General features: G+C 41.7%; 1 protein-coding gene across 3 annotated transcripts; it reads left to right on the top strand.

Moving 5' to 3' along the window:
- Positions 1–4,326: 4,326 nt before the first annotated feature.
- On the top strand, positions 4,327–17,236 carry LOC129845849 (syntaxin-16-like). 3 transcript variants are annotated; one of them, XM_055913777.1, is made up of 8 exons: positions 4,327–4,939; positions 12,059–12,166; positions 12,471–12,611; positions 13,625–13,787; positions 13,994–14,082; positions 14,631–14,774; positions 14,987–15,067; positions 15,193–17,236. In XM_055913777.1, the coding sequence occupies exons 1-8, from the start codon at positions 4,808–4,810 to the stop codon at positions 15,292–15,294; spliced, it is 960 nt and encodes a 319-aa protein (XP_055769752.1). In that variant the 5' UTR covers positions 4,327–4,807; the 3' UTR covers positions 15,295–17,236. The 3 variants fall into 3 exon arrangements, with proteins under 3 accessions (XP_055769752.1, XP_055769754.1, XP_055769761.1); XM_055913779.1 differs by having other exon boundaries at positions 4,330–4,888; XM_055913786.1 differs by lacking the exon at positions 4,327–4,939 and adding an exon at positions 4,949–11,921.
- Positions 17,237–21,726: the final 4,490 nt, after the last annotated feature.

Genomic DNA, 21,726 nt, shown 5'->3' with positions numbered 1-21,726 from the left:
ATCTAATAACCCATATAGACAATAAAGAACATATTGCATAATATAGTCAATTCTGGTTAATCCATCTTTACTTGTGAATCAAATGCATTTTTGTATGAATACAAACAACCTTATTTACATGATCTTTATGCGATACTATTGTAAGCAGGTTTCTTTTGTTTAGGATTATGAACATTCTGCCCTGCTTCTGTTCGCAAACAAAAAGACATCAAAACAATCTTAACAGACTATAGATATTTGTTTAGGTTTCTCACAGAGACAAACACACTATCACCTTGAAACAGCTTAAAGTGAACTGAACTCACGCATGTGCAAAGTTTCGTCCAGGAACAGTCCCAAATTTGGCATACAGGGGCGATTGCCCCTGACTCCCAGACCAGAACTCCATCACACTAGGTTGAAACCATGGACTGACTTCTGACTTCTGAAATTATTGTAGAAGGAAAAAATTATGTTATTATTTTATCCCTAATGTATGCCTTTTTGACTCCAGAATAGCTCTTAGAATTTTGAAAAATATGTTTTCTCTGTTTCATCAAATGAGACGCAGTTTCACTATTGAAAACTACACTTTTTATAGTCTAGACTTGCATACAAATGTCAACAAGTGTGGGTTTGTATAAATATTAACTAAAAATATAGTTATAGCACATAATAATCCAACGACTGTCACATCACACATACCACTGGTCAGCGCGTCTGGATGAAGGTCCTTGCTGTTAGGGTATGGCCTGATGCTGTCCACGCCAACTGGGCAGCTTGTTTAAAAAGAGAATGTTATTGAGCCCCCCCTCCTCATGCCACACACCCTCACTCCCCTGTCAGCGCCAGAGAGGCCTTCCTCCGCTTGTGCACATCCAACTTTCCCAGTCAAAACATCACAGTGGAATTCTTTAATTAAAGTATTTTAAAAGGCACAGTCTCCTGGTCAAACAAACATCCCCCACTCAGTCACCTTCTGTAGACTGACAGCTAGAAGGATGAGAGAAGTGGGGAAATGGACTGTGTCTGTACATACAAATGGACCAATGTGGCATAGTAGTTCAAAAAACAACGGTTGCTCCCAAACGCTTACTTCAGCGTTTTTGGGCTGAAGTCAATTGTTTGGGGGCGACAAAGGCTGTCCACCATGAATTTATTGGGACTGACTAACTGAAAGCATGGGGGTCAGATTGAGGATTAGGGACTGCAGGGGTGGAAGATTTGAGGATGACACTATACAAGATGATATCTTTCCAATGATGTCCTCCTGTCGAAACTAGAAGCACAAGCATTTCGCTACACTCGCATTTACATCTGGTAACCATGTGTATGTGACCAATAAGATTTGATTTGAAATAACTTGATTGTCATGTTTGCTTGTACAATGCTGAAATGACACTGATGGTTGACATGCTTCACTTTGTTGATGTGCTTAAAAGTGACTGACATTACAAAACAAAGTAAAAAAGCACTATAAGAAGCATAACAACAAGTCATCAATTATACCGACAAAGCAGACAAGGAGATTACGTTGCAACGTATTTTTAAACATTTAATTTACTTTATTTCTTTGAAGTTTTGCTGCCAAATCAATCATTTGATAATTCAAAGAATATTAATTTATCTTACAGGCACAATAGGCATTTTAAAGTAATGCATATAACATTGTATTTTATGTTGTACCATAAGTTACTTCTCGTCCAACCTGCATTGGGCATTATCATTACAATTAAGGTCTATATCAATGTTGATCAAAGGATTATTACACACTCAGTGAATGACAGTTTCTAGTGTGGGGACTCTGTGGATCACTGGTAGAGAGCAGACTCTGAATATAGAGATGTGTTGTTTTGTCGGGAGTGGTATAGCACAGAGAGAGATGGAGGGGGGGAAGACCGCCGGTCTCTCTTTCTTTGAAACTCTCCAGCGGAACAAACAGGCTTTTCTTTTCTGAACAGAAACTCTGCACATCAGCAGAGAGCAGAAGAGAGGGGATGAAGTATGTACAAGCGGAGGGAGGGGGGAGTGGGGGCAGAATCTGTCGATGTTGACAAAAAAGTTCTGCAAGTGGATGGTCATGGTCAAGGTCAAGTAATCAACAACCCCTTCAACATATACAATATAGCACTTCATCAAACTGGATCAAACACAACTTCACATGATTTGACTGTAGTAAGCTGACAAAGACAGGAAAAGTATCTGTGCACTGCTTTTACTGCTCAAAGTATTATTTTATCTCTGTTTCTTACTTCAACATGAACACATATTGGTGTATATTTGTGTAAAATAACAGTTGGGAATACTAAAAGCTGAGTGAGGAGCCGTTGCTCTTTAATGCCTATTCAAAAGTCTCTCCTTTGGTATCCAGCACCTACAAAAAGTTTTTGTATGTGTGCATGTTCTTCCTTTTCTATCTGACCATGGTAATGTATCAGAGTATATGTGTTCTGGCAGTAAAATACTAGTAACAGTCATGTACTTCTCTCAGAGAGGATGTCTAGAAGACTCCCTCTAGACCAGAGGATTCAGTCAGGCACTGTTGTGTTATTCCCCTCCAAGTCTCAACCTATTCAACTGTTCATCACAATCTCCCAACCCTATCCAGTCTCATTGTGGTCATTACTTCCCTCTCTGAGTAGAGCGGTAGATGTTGATGTTCTGTGTGGGGTAGCGTTGCAAAAGCTCTACATGGAACCTTCTACGGAGGCAGAGTGTCTCAGTAGAAGCTAGGTGTCCCGTGATCTCCTCGCATCTTGGATGAGAGGTACGTCACAGCCCTGCCCTTGCTCAGGTGAGTCAGTGTGTCCAGAAGGAGGGGGTAAGTTTCAGACAGGTACACAATATCTGCACCCAGCACCAGGGTCCCAGTCTGAAGGGAAGCTGTCCTGGTCCTGGACCCAGGAGAGGGAGAGGACGGAGGGGAAGAAAGAAGGCCAGCCGGAAGATGGCATGTTTGCTGAGACATTGCTTTGCAGTTAAGGGACAGCAAGGGGGATGTTGGTCAAGGTCACATCCACTCCTGTAAGAGTGGGAAATATGAGGTAAATACACCATAAATTATTGTGATTTATACCTATTTTTAGTGTTTCAAAGTCTCAGAAAAGCACATTTGTAGGCTAATGTTTGTGACATGATGGAACAGTGTCATGGGAAGGGCTATTAAAAATCTATTAACGGATATTAAAATGTTTGACAATTATGATTCAGGCGAATTAAATAACAGTGGCTGCTACTGAACATCATTACCGACCTCTACTGGACGGACAAAGAATGAACCAACATAGTACCCAATCGTGCTGCCAAAATGCCAACAATACCCGTCTCTGTGCTTTCCCTTCAGGTTGAGTGGGTTTTCCTCAAAATAGCGGCATAGATGAAGCGCCTATGTAACAAACAGTACGGTAAATACAACAATGCATCTCATTGCAGTCTTTGCACAAGACTACTGTATTAAATGCACTACTAATCAACAAAGCTTTATTTATCATGTGCTGAAAAACTTAAGCCAGTCACTGTAATACTGGAGTAAATCGTGAACAGCCGCTGAACACCTGGTTTATATTTATCTCTTGACCGATCAATTTGTACACGGTTGGGTTGTTGTTGGCACTGATAGGGTAGCGCCAATACTGACGTGCGTGAAATAGATTTTCTCTTTTAAAACGAATATATTCCTCAGTTATAGATGGCAATGATTGTATTACCATACAATACTATGTATTCCACAACTACATATAATGCATCCTTTATCATTATATTCATTATTTTAACTCTCCTTCCAAAATATATGTGAACTAGCACGTGCCACACCAGGTCTGATTGACCCGGAAAAAAAACAAAAATGTATGTTCTCGTTTTCATGTATTTATTTTATCAATATAAAAGTACATTTATATGAAAATATATCAAAATATGATGATTAGATGTAGTTTTATTGAGGTTTAAAAAAACAATTCTCTTTTATAGAGGTCTTCAATTAAAAGGAGGACTTTTATTATGAAAGTGTTGACTCGATCTTGCCAAAGACAGTACAGTATGAAGATAGATTTATCCAATAGAAACCCCCGATCACACTTGTAGGCGGGTATTTACGGGTGCGTTCGTAAATTCAATTTGGAGTGCCAGAGTGCCCTCGTATATTCCGAGCGTTGTCCGTTCATAAACGCTGAGCGTTTCGCTCTCGGAGCGTTCAGAGCGCACATTGGACGCTCTGGCCGAGGAGTAGGGTTGATGCGAGCGTTCTGGCCACTTAACGGCAATCAAGCACACAAATTAACGTTAGCTAGCTTATTCCAGACACAAATGAGCGAACACGTCACTCTGACCATTTACCCGCCCTAGCAGAGCTGGTTAGGTTGTTTTCATGTTATCCAGAGCGTTGGTGACTGTGCTGCTGGCAACAATTTAATTACGCGTTTTTGACGACATTTAGTGACAGCGGCCCTATTCAACGTTGGTAAATTCGTCAGTTATTCTGTGCTCTAGCACACTCGGACGAGAGAGCCTGAGTGAATGTACGAACGCACCTGTTCCACGTAGCTAGAGAAGGCCGTTCTTTTACCGTATCGGTCATATTTTATGGTTTTGTTGATACATTTCGTGAAAGCGACAGAGAACAAAGTATATGTTATTGTTAAGATAGAAAAGGGAAGAACCCCTCGATTAGCCGGTCGGCGAGTGTGCCTGCTGTTTTGCTGGCTAGCTCACGTTAGCTAACTTTCCTTGTATTGTAACTTACTAGTAAGTTAACGTTAGCTAGCTAGGTTCTCGTCGTTGCCACTGGTTGTTATTTGATAGCTGTACATCCTTCGTGTGTAAATTAATCATGGCAACTAGGCGCCTGACCGATGCCTTCTTATTAATGCGGAACAATGCAATCCAAAATCGGCAGATATTGGCTGAGCAAGTGAGTACATACGACCCCCGTCGTACTCTGAGTACACGTAGCAATGCTGCGGTGAGTCTAACGTTAATCGTCTGGATTTGACATTTGATTTGTGTGTGTTATGATAGTTAACACATTCATATGTTAAACCGTAACTTGATTAAGTATCTTCCTTAGCTAACTAGCGAGTGACTATCTACCAAACATTAACCTGATGTTGGCTACTTGCTGCGTATGTCAAGCTAGATGCGTACATTTTCATTGAGGCATGCATTTGGCGTACTGTTGCCCTCGACCTGCATTTCCTTTCTTGCCAAAATATTTGACCAGCTCAGTTTGCTACCAATCATCAAAGAGTGTGCATTTTCCTTTGCCATGATAGTCAATTAAAGGAATGCATTTGTCAGAGTAAGAAACTAAGTAAAATTTAAAGGTAGAACATGAAAGGCATTTTTTTAGGGGCAATGTTCAATACTTGATAAATAAGTCAACAGTGCATGCTGGAATGAGTTGGCAGTTTTTTTGTTATACAGATGGTCAAATGTTAAAATCTACATGTTACATTTCATGAGGTGTTTGTTGATAGTGTGTGGCCTCTGTATTTGCCCTTTTGCCTTAGTGAATTGCATGCCCAAACCTCCCCATTAGGCTAGATGGTGCTGTTGTTTCAGTTATAGATTTAGTTGATCCTGTGCTTGGTAAACTGTTCTTTAAAACGTATTTAATGCTCTTTAGATCAATATGGTTGTTACTAAGATACGTGTATGCTAGAATTTAGAATACCTAGTTTGCACTGTTGGTCATTGTTTAATTTCATACATTTACATTTACATTTAAGTCATTTAGCAGACGCTCTTATCCAGAGCGACTTACAAATTGGTGCATTCACCTTATGACATCCATTCTGCACTGAAATATAGTACCAGTCAAAAGTGTGGACACCTTCTCATTCAAGGGTTTTCTTTATTTGTATTATTTTCTACATTGTAGAATAATAGTGAAGACATCAAACTATGAAATAACACATGTAGAATCATGTAGTAACCAAAACCGTGTAAAACAAATCACCTGGAATGCATTTCAATTAACAGGTGTGCTTTAAGTTGATTTGTGGAATTTCTTTCCTTAATGCGTTTGAGCCAATCAGTTGTGTTGTGACAAGGTAGGGGTGGTATACAGAAGATAGCCCTATTTGGTAAAAGACCAAGTCCATAGTATGGCAAGAACAGCTCAAATAAGCAAAGAGAAATGACAGTCCATCATTCGTTTAAGACATGAAGGTCAGTCAATCTGGAAAATGTCAAGAACTTTGAAAGTTTCTTCAAGTGCAGTCACAAAAACCATCAAGTGCTATGATGAAACTGGCTCTCATGAAGACCACCACAGGAAAGGAAGACCCAGAGTTACCTCTGCTGCAGAGGATACGTTTAGAGTTATCAGCCTCAGAAATTTCAGCCCAAATAAATGCTTCACCGAGTTCAAGTAACAGACACATCTCAACATCAACTGTTCAGAGGAGACTGTGAATCAGGCCTTCATGGTCGAATTGCTGCAAAGAAACCACTACTAAAGGACACCAATAAGAAGGAGAGACTTGCTTGGGACAAGAAACATGAGCAATGGACATTCGACCGGTGAAAATCTGTCCTTCGGTCTAATGAGTCTAAATTTGAGATTTTTGGATTCCAACCGCCGTGTCTTTGTGAGACGCAGAATAGGTGAACGGGTGATATCCGCATGTGTAGTTCCCACCGTGAAGCATGGAGGAGGAGGTGGGATGGTGTAGGGATGCTTTTCTGGTTACACTGTGATTTATTTAGAATTCAAGGCACACTTAACCAGCAGGGCTACCACAGCATTCTGCTGCGATACGCCATCCCATCTGGTTTGTGCTTAGTAGGACTATTATTTGGTTTTCAACAGGACAATGACACACCACACCTCCAGGCTGTGTAAGGGATATTTGACCAAGGAGAGTGATGGAGTGCTGCATCAGATAACCTGGCCTCCACAATCACCCAACCTCAACTCAATTGAGATGGTTTGGGATGAGTTGGACCGCAGAGTGAAGGAAAAGCAGCCAACAAGTGCTCAGCACATGTGGGAACTCCCTTCAAGACTGTTGGAAAAGCATTCCAGGTGAAGCTGGTTGAGAGAATGCCAAGAGTGTGCAAAGCTGTCATCAAGGCAAAGGGTGGCTACTTTGAAGAATCTCAAATAAAAAATATATTTAGATTTGTTTAACACTTTTTTTTGGTTACTACATAATTCCATATGTGTTATTTAATAGTTTTGATGTCTATTATTCTACAATGTAAAAATAAAGACAACCCCTTGAATGAGTAGGTGTGTCCAAACTTTTGACTGGTACTGTATATATTTTATTTTTCATTATTGACCAGGATGCTGGGACTTTTACAAATACTTTCTATATAATTCTAGATATCTTGTAGCCTAATTTCCTTTGTATAGTTTCAAAACTCTGTAGTGTTTGTAGTTTTCCCTTTCAGTCTCTCATTTATTCACCCTCCTTCTTCTGGGCTCGTAGGTGTTTTGACTCTGGGACGGTTATTGTGTGAAGCAGCTTCATAGTAGATCTCAATCCAGACTTTGAAATTCCTATCTTTGTTTAATTCACCTGATTGTGGTTAGTAGCTTGGATAGGTTATTTTTTGGCACTGATAGCACCAACTATCAAATGTTTGTTTTGATCAAAGAGCAAATCCGGTGGTTACTAGGCTTTGAGTTTATCTGATGGATATCGCTGAGGTGCTTAATTTTTGTCACTGTGTCTCTTGTATGGCGTACTACAATCTTCATGCTGAGTGATCTGCATATCAAAATCCTCTTATAATGCTAATTGCTGTCCTGCATCTTTCCTTTCTCTGGGCCTATGAAATGGTTCCGTGGTTAGGCTAATCATTTGGGGATCGGGGACATAGGCTAGCCCTATATCTTTGCCTTCACACACACTCATGTCACACTTCACTGACCCAGTCACTGACCCAGTAGGCCTAGCTCCTGAAGATGAGCGTCTTTACCTCAATAGGTTGCTACTAATCAAATTGTATTTGTCACATTTATTTTATTTAACCTTTATGTAACTAGGCAAGTCAGTTAAGAATAAATGCTTATTTTAGAATGACGGACTACCCTGGCCAAACCCTCCCCTAACCCAGACGACGCTGGGCCAATTGTGCACCGCCCTATGGGACTCCCGATCATGGCCCGGGATTGAACCAGGGTCTGTAATGACGCCTCTAGCACTGGATGCAGTGCCTTCGACCGCTACGCCACTCGGGAGCCTACATGCGCCGAATACAACAGGTGTAGACCTTAACGTGAAATGCTTACTTACAAGCCCTTAACCAACCATGCAGTTCAAGAAAGAGTTAAGAAAAGATTTACTAAATAAACAAAAGTCACACAATAAACTAAAAGTAACACAATACATAACAATAATGAGACTATATACAGGAAGTACCGGTACTGAGTCAATGTGCGGGGGTACAGGTTAGTTTGTACATGTATGTAAGGGTAAAGTGACTATGCATAGTTAATAAACAGCGAGTAGCAGTAGTGTAAAAACAAAGGGGGGGTGTCATCAAATGGCCACCCGGACTATTTTTATTGAGTTGTTCAGCAGTCTTATGGCTTGGGGGTAGAAGCTGTTAAGGAGCTTTTTGGACCGAGACTTGGCACTCCGGTACCACTTCCCGTGTGGTAGCAGAGAGAACAGTCTATGACTTGGGTGACTGGAGTCTTTGACAATTCTTTTGGGCCTTCCTCTGACGTCGCCTAGTATATAGGTCCTGGATGGCAGGAAGCTTGGCCCCAGTGATGTACTGGGCTGTACGCACTACCCTCCGTTGTGCCTTACTATTATGGTCGCCATTTTGGAATTGATCTCAGGGAGTTAAATGTCCAATGCAGTCATTTTTATCTCAAATAATTTATGGGTAACAATTATGTACCTTACAGTGATTGTTTTCAATTTAAATAGTAAAAAAAGAAACGCAAAGAACCATTTCTCAAGCAATAATTTTTATAGAAGTGTCTGAGTGGGGAGGGGGAAAACTAAAAACTAGCTGTTTTTGGCATCTACTTACCTAGATTAACTCATGGATACCATTTGTATGTCTCTGAGTGCAGTTTAAAGGAGGTTGCTAACTAGAGTTAGCGCAATGACTAGAAGTCTATGATAACTGCTAGCATGCTACAGTAGTAGATACCATAGACTTCCAGTCATTGCTCTAATGCTAGTTAGCATTGGTTTGCGAAACTACCTCTAACTTCCTCCATTCTGGATGCAGAGACATGGTGACTATGATGTCATCTGACTCTGGGGAAGTAGATAAAGGGCTTCATTGCCAAAATCCTGAAGTATCCCTGTAATTAATTCAGAGTGGCTGTGGGTCCAACTGTCGGCAAGTGAAGTCAGGGGATATGAATCTGCGATAGCCGAAAGTCGGACACTATAGTGTTTTTTCAACAGCAAGGCTCAGATCAACATTGTTTATACAAGTTTTTCTTTATAAATGTCAAAATAAAATTTTCTAGACCCCCATATCACAAACTGAAAACCTAACGTGTAAAATGAATTGGCTAAAGAGATCTCATATCACTTTCATTTGTATCCCCTGTACCTTTATTTAGTATCGCAGAAAAGTTGGTTCCTGTTTCAGTCACATCTTTGGCCACGTTCTCGTGGGTCAAACAAGAACACCCCAAATGATTGGTTGACAAATAGTGCCTCCCACAATGCAGGTGATGGCTGCATGGTGCAGTTGGCGAGAAGACACTTTTGATCACATGATTTTTGTGTAGTTCATGCAGTCGACATGTAGTGGCCACTTTCTTTTTTATACCCATAACGCAACACACTTTGAAAGGCGGAGACCAACGTTGGTCAACGTCTTGACAAAAGTGACCGGCTCGAACGTGCCCCTTTGCGGAGAATAGGCTACTAGGGTGAAGTTAGATCAAGCTCACTCAATGTCTGCAAGATCATATAACAGAACCGAAATGTAATGGCACAATGTAATGTTACTGTAAGACAAAAACACAATTTGTTTTTCTCATGAGGCCAAAACTCAACCATGTGCGTCTCTAGGCAAAATACACAGGTAGGCTATGCTACAGTTTAACAACATGTTCTCTAAAATTCGCTCAGTGTACATCATTCAAAATAACACTATATAACTCAAGATCAAAATGCAAATCCCCATTAAACTGATTGAGATCTGATGGTTGGTTACTATGGGTAAAACTTGAAGAATTATCATTCACATTTAAATGCTATTGTGTTTTTGTCTTACGGTAACGTTGTGCTATTATATTTGGTTCTGTTATGTAGAATATTGTAAGATCTTTCAGACATTGATTCAGCTTGATCTAACTTTATTAAACGAGCACCATTCGCCTGAGTAGCCTGTTCTCTGCATGTAGAGAATTTATTAGGTACACCACACCGTTCACGAAAATGGTTCGCTCCTACAGAAAGTGAGTCTCGTGGCCGTGGCTTGCTATATAAAGCGGGCATCAAGGCAATCAGTTACTGTTTGATTGAATGTTAGAATGGGCAAAACAAGTGATCTCAGTGACTTTGAGCGTGGTATGAACGTAGGTGCCAGGCGCGCCAGTTCCAGTATCTCAGAAACGGGGCTTTTCATGTACGACAGTGTCTAGGGTTTACAGAGAATGGTGTGACAAACATCCAGTCAGCGGTGGTCCTGTGGACGAAAACAGCTCGTTGATGAGAGGTCGTAGGACAATGGCAAGAATCGTGCAAGCCAGCAGGCGGACCACAAACAGGCAAATAACGGTGCAGTACAATGGTGGTGTGCAGAACCCATATCTCGTTGGCCCTTGTCACGAATGGGCTATTGCAGCAGACGACCACACCGGGTCCGACTCCTATCAGCTAAAAAACAAGAAGCAGCTCCAGTGGGCACGCAGTCACCAATACCTGACAATTGAGGAGTGGAAAAACATTGCCTAGTTTGACGAATCCAGGTTCCTGTTGCATCATGCTGATGGCAGAGTCAGGATTTAGCGTAAGCTGCAAGAGTGCATGGCTCCACCCTGCCTGGTGTCAACGGTACAGGCTGGTGGCAGTGGTGTAATGGTGTGGGGAATGTTTTCCTGGCACACGTTAGGTCCCTTGATACCAACTGAGCAATGCTTCATTGCCCGGAGAATTCAAGATGTTCTGGAGACAAAGGTGGTTCTGGCCCGGTACTAGTGTACTTAATAAACTGGCTACTGAGTGTGCACATACGCAGAACGTGATCCGCACATGCACAGAGTCTTCGGGAAGCTCTGGATGTTTTAGTCGGTAGACTAAAGAAAATACACATCACAACAAGACGACACACCAAAACATTACATAAAGAGAGACCTAAGACAGCAATATAGCATGACAGCAACACATGGCAACATGGTAATAACACAACATGGCAGCAACACAACTTCGTAGCAGCACAATACATGGTGCAAACATTGTTGTGATGTCCCCAGGCAGGCCAAAACTCCATCCCTTCAAAACAGGCTGACATTTCAGGTGTTTCTTTCAAACAGCTCTTACACTAAAAGGGCATTTTCATAGTTTTTACAATTTCACAGTATTATTTCCGACTGTTTGTGTGTATGTGTATATATATTAATATATCACAGGATTTTTTATTTTTTTTTATTGCATATCCAATGATTTGTTCCTCACAACTTTTATAGATTTCTCAGATACAATTTAAAGGGGGATTTCATAGGTTTGAAGAACCTCAATTGACATAAAATTCATTACTTCATTATTCTTTAGACTTTTTTTCAGACACATAATCTGGTGACTCAAAATGAGACATTTTGGAAAGTGTGTGATCCCTCTTTGAACAGTGTCTGCGAGTGCATGCAAAATGTCTCTGTGTGAAGCTGATCACTGCTTTTTGTCTGGGTCTCACTTACTGTCACTGCTGTCTTACTTCATCTCACCTCTCTCTCTTTCCTCATTGGATGGGACTTTGCTGGGGTCTGCCAATCACATTAGGAGCTTGATGAGGTACTGTCTAATCTCCTCGTATCCAAACTGTCACAAGGAAAAAATAATAAACCATGCTTTGTATTGGTTGGAAAGTCTGCAAACAATGTTTCAAATGGGCAGTGATAACTGTGTAATATGTATGGTTTTACTGTCAGTTGGCTGATGACCGTATGGCCCTGGTCTCAGGGATTAGTCTGGACCCAGAAGCTGCCGTCGGAGTCACCAAGAGACTCCCGCCCAAGTGGGTAGATGGGGTCGTTGAGGTAAGAAACAATCACATGCTCTTAACTACTTCAGTATGAGGAGTTTATTATTATGTTTATTACTAGTCTCTTCTCAAAGCAGCAGACTTTAAATGCTTAATTTCACCATCACAAACAATGAAACTATTGAGCTAGATACTTTAGAAAATGTAGGCCTAATATGTATTAGTCTATATAAAATTCCTAAATCCAATCTCACTCATCTTTCTTTAAAATAGATTTCTTATTTGGAACTATGGATCTTTCGGTGTCTAGTTTTCTCGTGCCTCTCATGTGTAAATTCTGTGGTTGCGTGGGCTATCAGATTCAGTATGAAATCACACGGGTCCAGCAGAAAATGAAGGAGCTGGCCGCCCTACATGACAAGCACATGAACCGTCCTACCCTCGATGACAGCAGTGAAGAGGAGCATGCCATAGAGATCACCACTCAGGAGATCACACAGGTAGGCCAGTGACAGAGATGGGAGTCTTTACAAGAAACCCCATTGAAAGAACTTTGAAGAGAAGTCACATTTATTATTACTACATAGGAAACCTGCTGAGGCAAAAGGTGACATCTCATAAGTGGCCTTCTGGAAAAGCCAACGCCTATGCAGTGGTGTAAAGTACTTAAGTACAAATACTTTTTGGGGGTATCTGTACTTCACTTTACTTTTTATATTTTTGACAACTTTTACTCCACTACATTCCTAAAGAAAATAATGTACTTTTTACACCATACATTTTCCCTGAAGAACTTCTTACATTTTGATTTGTTAGCAGGATAGGAAAATTGTCCAATTCACACTCTTATCAAGAGAACATCCTTGGTCATACCTACTGCCTCTGATCTGGCGGACTCACTAAACACAAATGCTTCATTTGTAAATTATGTCTGAGTGTTAGGGTGCTCCATCTGTAAAAATAATAACAATTGTGCTGTCTGGTTTGCTTAATATAAGGAATTTGAAATGATTTATACTTTTACTCTTGATACTTGAGTATATTTTAGCAATTGCATTTACTTTTGATACAAGTATATTTAAAACCAAATACTTGTAAACTTTTACACTCAAGTAGTATTTTACTGGGTGACTTTCACTTTTACTTGAGTCATTTTCTATTAAGGTATCTTTACTTTTACTCAAGTATGACAATTATGAGTTCCTAACTTATTGTTATGAATATTAATTTGTTAGTATGATCTGATCATATTTAAGACTTGTTGTACATGTTAACGTTTGTGGCTTTTATAAGGGGCTACGGTAAATGGAGCCTACTGATGTAATACTGTATGTCAACAATTATTGGCCATTGTTATATAGTAGAATAAGAAATCTATTTTTCAGTGAGCATTTCTCCGTGCTCTCATTTTCTTGGGTCTGTGTTGATAATAATAATTTATTTAGAATTGAAATTGTACAAATGTCTTTTGTCTTATGGCAAAGATGTATTGCTCTCTCCTTTGTCTGTGTAGATGTTCCACCGGTGTCAGCGTGCAGTGACAGGTCTGCAGACTCGCTGTGGCCACTGCACAGAGCAGGAGGAGAGGCTGCTGAGAAATGTGGTGTCCTCATTGGCAGGGAGCCTGCAAGAGCTGTCCACCAACTTCAGACACACGCAGTCCAGCTATCTAAAGCGTAAACAAGCATTCACTCAGTATTTACTCCTACACCTCGCAACTATCTTTTCAGATTTTTTTATTATTTTTTTCTATTAGTTTCAAGTCTTCCATCCCTCACTTCTCTCTCTCCTTACACAAACACTCTACATTTAACTGTTTTCACCTCCACCCTCATATCATATGTCTCTTTTATTGTCATAATGTTGATGCTTTCTGTTACAGGCATGAAGAATCGTGAGGAGAGATCCAAACACTTTTTTGACTCTGGTCCTCTAATGGAGGAGGATGAAGACCTGGCACAATATGAAATGGTGAGCTTGGAACTGACGGTGTATTTTGACATTTACCTGATCGGCATAGGTGCTCATGCATATGTCTCAGGAAAAATATAATATCCTGGTTAAATTAATATAGTAATGCATAGACAAATGTCTTGTTTTTGCTAAATGTAACAAGAATGTGAGTTCCAATAAGTTGACTTGAAGCCTAATGAAAATAAATGGGTGTTGTGCTTTATCGCAATGTAACAGAGGAAGCCACCTTTACATTTTAACAATACTCATCTGATACCACATGATTTATTTGGATAGCCACCAAAATGTTGACATACTTTCCATTATGAATATCACACTATTATTTACACTAGATAAATGTTTCTTTACACGAGTTTGAATCCATTGATATGACAAAGGGTCTGTCCCAAATGGCACCCTATTCCCTACATAGTGCACTTTAAAAAAAAACGCAGGGTCCAATAGGACTCTGGTCTAAAGTAGTTCAATATAAAGGGAAGATGGCACCATTTTGGGATGCAGACAAAGTTATATCTCGCTGAGCCCATATCTCTGATCTCGCCCAGGGGTTTACAGATGACCAGCTGGTCCTGGTAGAGCAGAACACAGTGATGGTGGAGGAACGTGAGAGAGAGGTCCGACAGATAGTCCAGTCCATCACTGACCTGAATGAGATTTTCCGAGACCTGGCAGGAATGGTGGTGGAACAGGTCTGTGAGGGAAACCCTTTTCAGTGTTTGGAAACACGACAATTATAGTGAAATAAAGTTTAAGCTATACAATCAAACAGTCCATTTATCCATAATTTCATTTGACTCTGCAGTAATATGAATAATATCTGATTTACATCACTATATATATATATATATATATATATATATATGACTTTGTCTTCAATCTGATTTTCTTTATCCAATATCAGGGCACAGTACTTGACAGAATTGACTTCAATGTGGAGCAATCGTGTGTCAAAACAGACGAGGGGTTAAAACAGTTACAAAAGGTAAGGACACAATGTTAAAGATTGTTGATGTTTCAGCCCAATTGGTAATTATGCCCACGAAAAAGGGAAAGATGTTATCTTGCCCACAAACTTAGTTAAAACATTTTCTCTTTGTTTTCTTGCAGGCTGAACAGTATCAAAAGAAAAACCGAAAGATGCTGGTCATTTTAATTCTTACTGTTATAGTTGTTGTTCTAATACTTATTCTATTTGGGACCAAGTTCTAGTGATGCATTCCTTTGCTTTTGGTATGTGTGTGTGTATGTTTGGTGTGCTTGTGTGAGGGGTGTCTTATCAGTATCGTTTAAAGTACAATCTGTCCAACTTTCCAATCAACATCTGAAGAATCATCCTTCCCGAATCTCTCTCTGTATGGCTCATGAAGATGTATTGAATGCATGATCCCTAAGAGAGAGGACAGCCAGGGAGTTCCTATTTCACATTGCAACTGGCCTGCACACATGGCCACTGTCCGCCCCAATACCCTCTTAAACATGACCGTACCCTCCATCTGTCATGGTTCCTGCTGCAAACAAACACAGAAAAAAACACTCCTTAAATTCCCTTGTCGAAGACTACTGATTAATTGTCATGGCCACACATTTTGCTTGTTTTTCAAGCAAATAAGTGGTTTGCTTGTGTGAGCGTAAGCATCATATGTCCAGTTTTATTGTAAGCTATAGCTGTAAGCCCTACCCTCCAATGTATGTTTTCAAGAGAAGAATCCTGACAACTCAACTAGATGAATATTGAATGTCTATGAACAAGGAACATTTGTGTCTCATTTGTGGTGATGCTACACGACCCTGGTCATTCTTTTTGCATTAGATTTTTCACTTTATCATGGTTACTTTTTTAGAGCGAGAAATGACTAGGTTTGCGTGTCTCTCAGTGGCTGAAAAACTACAATAGCTGATTAATTGAATACCAAAAACAACCTTTTGGATTAAGAGCTGTAGTTGACCATCCTAAATTCATGTCTCTGTACCAAGAGTAGTCTTTAATGAATTTGCACATTTAGATCACTTGATGACTGCTTTCTTTTGTTTCATGACCCTCTATTGTCCGATATCTCTAACTAACACATCAGTTCAGTTTATTCTTGTCTTTTATCCCTCAGTTTGCACATATCGAAAGACTGATGAGTTTGGTTTCATGGCTGTGAAACGGTCTCCTGTATAATATGAAATTATAATTATTTATTTTGAATTTAAATTGTATAAAAGTTCCAACGTTTTTTGTCTAATATGACAAATGTATTGAGTAGCCTACATTGTGTCTATGGCCTAAAGTATGGGGATGAAAATCGTGAAATTGTGATCAAGCCTTGATCTCAGAAATGACTTTGCCCATTCCACTACAAAATCAATTAAAAATTGAGTACCTTTTTCTCACACTGCTATGTTTCTTATGAATCATTTTACTTTTTTGGGGGAAAATGTGTTACTTTGTTTGAGCAGCTTTTGAAAGCAAAAGTCTAATTTAAAACAGTATTGATTGTTGAATTCGATTTTCATAATAGCAAGCTAGGACTGATGGTTTGGTTAGCAAGTCTGTTTGGAAACCACGGCAACTACTGTCGCTATCTAGTAAACACACATTGAACACGTCTAGTGGCTAATGTGTTAAATTACAGCCATGGTATGAAAGAGATAATCATCTCCAGGCTCTATGCGTTCTCTGGAAAATAATGCAATGCAACTCCGTTAAAAGGGCAGTTGCACTTCGCTGGCACGTCGTTTATTATTTCGCATAGAACTCATAGCCCCTCCGTTGATTATTCCTTACATCATATTTGGTTATACACACACTTCAATGATAAATCAGCATTGTTCATGTTGTGATGGGTTGTGTGGAAAACCCCCTGCTATATCCTTGTGGTATATTAGTGTAACAGGGTTGGTTATGTTTCCACTTGCCTCTAAAGAAATATATATTTGATGTTCAAGCATTCTTATTGGTTAGTTCAACTCTGATGACAATAAGGGGTGTTGTGATTGGCCCCACTTGCAGATAGGGGGAGATCGCGAACGTCAGGTCTTCCCAGTATGAAAATGTGATGCAAGGGATTTTGTCATCGACAGCCATCAACACTGTTAAGCCCTGCACAACTAACGTGCTGTTTCCCATTTAACAACAGCATAAATAAATGATGCTCAACTGGGACCACTGGCCGAAGTGATTTATTATGAAAAAAAACAACGCATGGAGAGTACATTATACATCTGTTACACTGGTGCCGTGACCCGGATTCTTGTCTTCGCCGGACGTCACGTGGAGGGATCTGAGACCCGGCTTCAAGAAGTACTGTGGTTGCTGATACACGCCTAAGGCCTAGGTTTTGCATTCTGCGCAAGTGGAGTTCTCAGGGAGCTCTTGGTAGCATGAGTGAGTGGGGAATATAATATACTGTTTATTAGTTGTATGTGTTGATGTTATGATTATTTAGTGATGTAATTGTGCTGTTACGCTAGTGACCTTCGGAAGCCAATTAACGTGAGGGTGATGCCATTTTCTACCACAGGGTGGCGACAACTATTTATTAAGGCGTTTCTTGTTACTTTTCTGTGTTGATTCTTGGTCTTGTTAAACAACTACTACTGAACTTTTTTTTTGAGTGCATTATGTTCAAGCTGATTTTATAGAAGTGTTCATATTGATTGTGATAATTTTCATATTTTTGGGGGGGGACTTAATATTTACAACAACAACAAAAACTTTATTTTTTATTTTTTAAATTTATTTTAAAAATGGAAAGTTTTGGGAGAGGTAGGGGAGTTTTCATGTTTAACCCTTCACTGCCAGTGGGTAGGGGGGCAGCTATTTCTCCAGTTACTTCCACACCTCTGGCCAGGCCAACTACGCAGGCAAGTGTGCACCTTCCACATGATTTAGAGCTACCTCAACTCAGTGCATTCGAGCCAGTTTCACCTAATCCTAGGAAGGAGGATGTGTCTATGGATTTCCTGGCGGACATTGTTAAGCAGATAGGTTACTCCATAGGTGAAAATATTGCCTCTTGTTTGCAATCAAAGGCTATGGGAGATGGTGTGGAACATAAGGTTGATTATGTTGGTGGTACCAAGGTTGGGGCCAGCTCTAGTCTAAATGTAGTGGTGAAAAATGATGTCAGGGAACCAGTGTGTTTCAGGGAGGATGGTTCAGAGAAATGCACAGTGCATGAGTGGGAGGAGACTATGTTAGTGTGCATGCAGAAGAAGGGCTATGGTGGGCAGGAGAGGTCAGATGAAGTTTTGGGTAAGCTGAAAGGGCGAGCACGTGACGTGGTAAGAGTAAGCCTACGCAGTAACCCAGTTGACTTAAGCCAGGGCCCTAGACCGGTTTTTGACATTCTGAAGTATCACTTTAGCGACACAATCAACTCTGACATGCCCCTAGCTGATGTTTATTCTACGTTGCCAATGGAAGGTGAGACTCCATTTGATTACTGGATCAGACTGAACAGGGCCATAGAGGTGGCAGAGGACTGTTTGAAGAGGCAGAACAAGGAGCTAGACAATCCATCACGTGTTCTGACTGTCATGTTCATCAAGCAATGTCCGAACCCAGAGCTGTCATTGATATTCATGTCCAAACCATTGCATGAGTGGACGGCTGCGGAGTTCCATGGCAGACTGGAGGAGTACCAGTGGAAGTGTAAGGCTCCAAGTCCCTTGCGGCTGGCCCCACTGGTCACCACACTGACGCAGGAAGTAAGTAGGCCAGTGTCGGCTGTTGCAAACTGTCCGGACCCCTTGCAGCAGCCCACAAATGGCTCATCCGAGGCATTGGATCGTGTGATGGGCATGCTTGAACGGGTCTTGGAGCAGAGGCCTCAGCAACCTGTAGGCGGCTATAATAACCGTTTCCAGAGGAGGCCCAGAAGGGAGAACCCGCCTTTGCAATGCAAAGTGTGTGGGGATGCGAATCACAGCACAATGGATCATTGTTATTCTAACCACCTATGCTTCCTCTGTTATGCAGCTGGGCACACACGTCGGGAATGTCCTCGCACTTCATCGGTAACTCCCGTCGCTCCATCAAACAGCAACACGACACAGCGGCAGGAAAACTAGCTGGGCCTTGTGAGGTGCCCCAATTCGATAGTGTTGTAGATTTAGAGTCAATATATTCAAGTGTTTGTGATGAAGTCGAACGAAAAAGTTATTATGCAAAATACACAGAGAGTGCTCCACAACGATGAACTCTTCTATACTAGTGTGTTACTGGGGGATGTTATAGAGGTGAGCGCTATGATTGACAGCGGTTCTATGGCATGCACATTGAGCTCTACAGTGGTGCCACGCCTTGAGAAAGCAGGTGTGCTCAAGAGTGGCTCCCTCAGTCCGACTGAAGTGGTGTTGGTTGGCTGCGGGGGGTTGAAGACCAAGCCTGTAGGTGTGTGTGAATTGAATCTGTCTGTGTATGGCAGCAGTGTCTCTGTCCCTGTTCTAGTAGTGGATGGCCAAAGTGATGAGCTCATCCTAGGCAGCAACGTGATAAAACACCTTATCAGGGAGCTGAAGACGACCGGTGACTTCTGGGAGAAGATGTCATCATCTGAACACAATGGAGATGACAAACTGTTCCGTCTGCTGGCTAATGTAGAGAGATGGAAAGGGACAGAAGTGCCGGAAAGAGTGGGCACGGTAAGGCTGAAGCGGGCAGTCACATTGGAGCCCATGCAGGAACATTTAGTCTGAGGCCGGTTGTGTACGCCTCAAAATGTATCTGCGGGCAGTGCTGTCGTAATTGAGCCTACGAGGGCACGCTCAAGACCGAAAAACATTCTAGTGGGGAGAACAGTAGCGACATTGTGGAGCGATGGCTGGGTCCCTGTCAAAGTTATCAATCCCTCACCAAAGCCAGTAACAGTGAGACGCAATACCAAGATAGCGGATGTTTTTCCTTGCATGGCATTAGAGGACTTTGACACTGACTACATAGATGGGCCCACTGTCGAACCGGTCCCCCTGGTGCAGCAGGTACACAAAATGGATGCCAATCAAGACTTTGACAATGGTAGTGGAGATAGCTTGACCGTTGACAGTGCCGTAAAACCGAACAGAGTGACAAGTGAGGTGTTGCACGAGTTAGGGCTAGGTGACATTGACATTGAGTCCACTCAGTTGTCGCAACAGTGTAAGGCCCGACTAGTTCAGCTAATAGCCCACTACGAGTGTATCTTCTCCCGGAACAAACTAGATTGCGGGAAGGCTACTGGATATGTCCATCGCATCAGACTCAGTGACACTAAGCCTTTTAGGCTACCTTACCGTAGGCTCTCTCCTAACCATTATGACAAGCTCAGGCAGGCCTTGGATGAGATGGAAGAGCGAGAGATAATCAGGAAATCCAGCAGTGAGTATGCCTCCCCGCTCGTGCTGGTCTGGAAGAAGTCTGGCGATCTGAGACTGTGTACAGACTTCCGATGGCTCAATGCTCGCACCGTAAAGGATGCTCACCCTCTACCTCACCAAGCTGATGCTCTGGCGGCCCTGGGTGGCAATGCCTTCTTCTCTACAATGGATTTGACCTCAGGCTACTACAATGTGGAGGTGCATGAAGACGACAAGAAGTTTACAGCCTTCACTTCTCCTTTTGGGTTAAATGAATATAACCGTCTTCCACAAGGACTGTGCAACAGCCCAGCTACATTCATGAGCATGATGTTGAGCATTTTTGGGGATCAACATTTTTCTAGCCTTCTATGCTACCTGGACGATGTGCTGGTTTTTGCCCCGACTGAAGAACTTGGATTGCAACGCTTGGAGTCAGTTTTTGAGCGTCTCAAGGCCCATAATCTGAAATTGGCTCCAAAGAAATGCCATTTCATGAAGAGGTCAGTGCGGTTCTTGGGGCATGTCATCAGTGAAGGAGGTGTGGCCACAGACCCGGAAAAAGTGAAGGCTATTGCAGGGATGACAGAGAAGGATCTCATGGAGGATAACACGGACGTGCCCTCCCAGGGGAAGATTCGGTCCTTTCTCATGGATGATAGTCTATTACCAGCAGTTCATTGAGGGGTGCTCCACCATCGCTAAGCCGCTGCATGGGCTGACAACTGGGACGAAGGCACCACGCCATGGGAAAGGAAAGAGGAAAAGAAGAATACATAGGAAACTCACAGCAGCAGACTGGACTGGTGAGTGCAAACAGGCCTTTAGTCAGTTGAAACAAGCTCTCCTCGATCAGGTCATGCTAGCCCACCCTGATTTTAGTAGACCTTTCTTGCTGTCTGTAGACGCATCTAGTAATGGATTAGGTGCTGTCCTCTCCCAAGTGCCAGAGGATGGGTCTGCAGCCAGGCCCGTAGCATTCGCTAGCAAATCTCTTACTTATGCACAGTCAAAGTTTCCTGCCCATAGGTTAGTGTTTTTTGCTTTACGCTGGGAAGTCTGTGAGAAGTTTAGTCATTGGCTAAGGGGCAAGCCTTTTACTGTATGGACAGACAACAACCCATTAACATACATCCTGTCCAAGCCCAAATTGGACGCCTGTGAACAGAGATGGGTTGCTAAACTCGCTCCATTCGAGTTTGACATAAAGTACATCCCCGGTCCCAAAAATGTCATTGCGGATGCACTCAGTAGACAGCCATTTGTGCAGCCGAGCGCTCTCCACCGCATCACAAGGGTTCCATACAAGGCCTTGCTGGA

Source organism: Salvelinus fontinalis, chromosome 3 (genome assembly GCF_029448725.1).
Source record: "Salvelinus fontinalis isolate EN_2023a chromosome 3, ASM2944872v1, whole genome shotgun sequence".
NCBI lineage: Eukaryota > Metazoa > Chordata > Actinopteri > Salmoniformes > Salmonidae > Salvelinus > Salvelinus fontinalis.
The sequence above is the reverse complement of the archived record's forward strand: the minus strand, read 5'-3'. Positions and strand labels throughout refer to the sequence as shown.

What these genes read in the sequence shown, in the direction of transcription:
- LOC129845849 (XM_055913777.1), top strand. Translation starts at nt 4,808, where the DNA reads ATGGCAACTAGGCGCCTGACCGATGCCTTCTTATTAATGCGGAACAAT. An exon ending in GGGTAGATGGGGTCGTTGAG is followed by an intron (nt 12,167 to 12,470) that starts GTAAGAAACAAT and finishes GTGGGCTATCAG; the next exon opens with ATTCAGTATGAAATCACACG. An exon ending in CCACTCAGGAGATCACACAG is followed by an intron (nt 12,612 to 13,624) that starts GTAGGCCAGTGA and finishes TTGTCTGTGTAG; the next exon opens with ATGTTCCACCGGTGTCAGCG.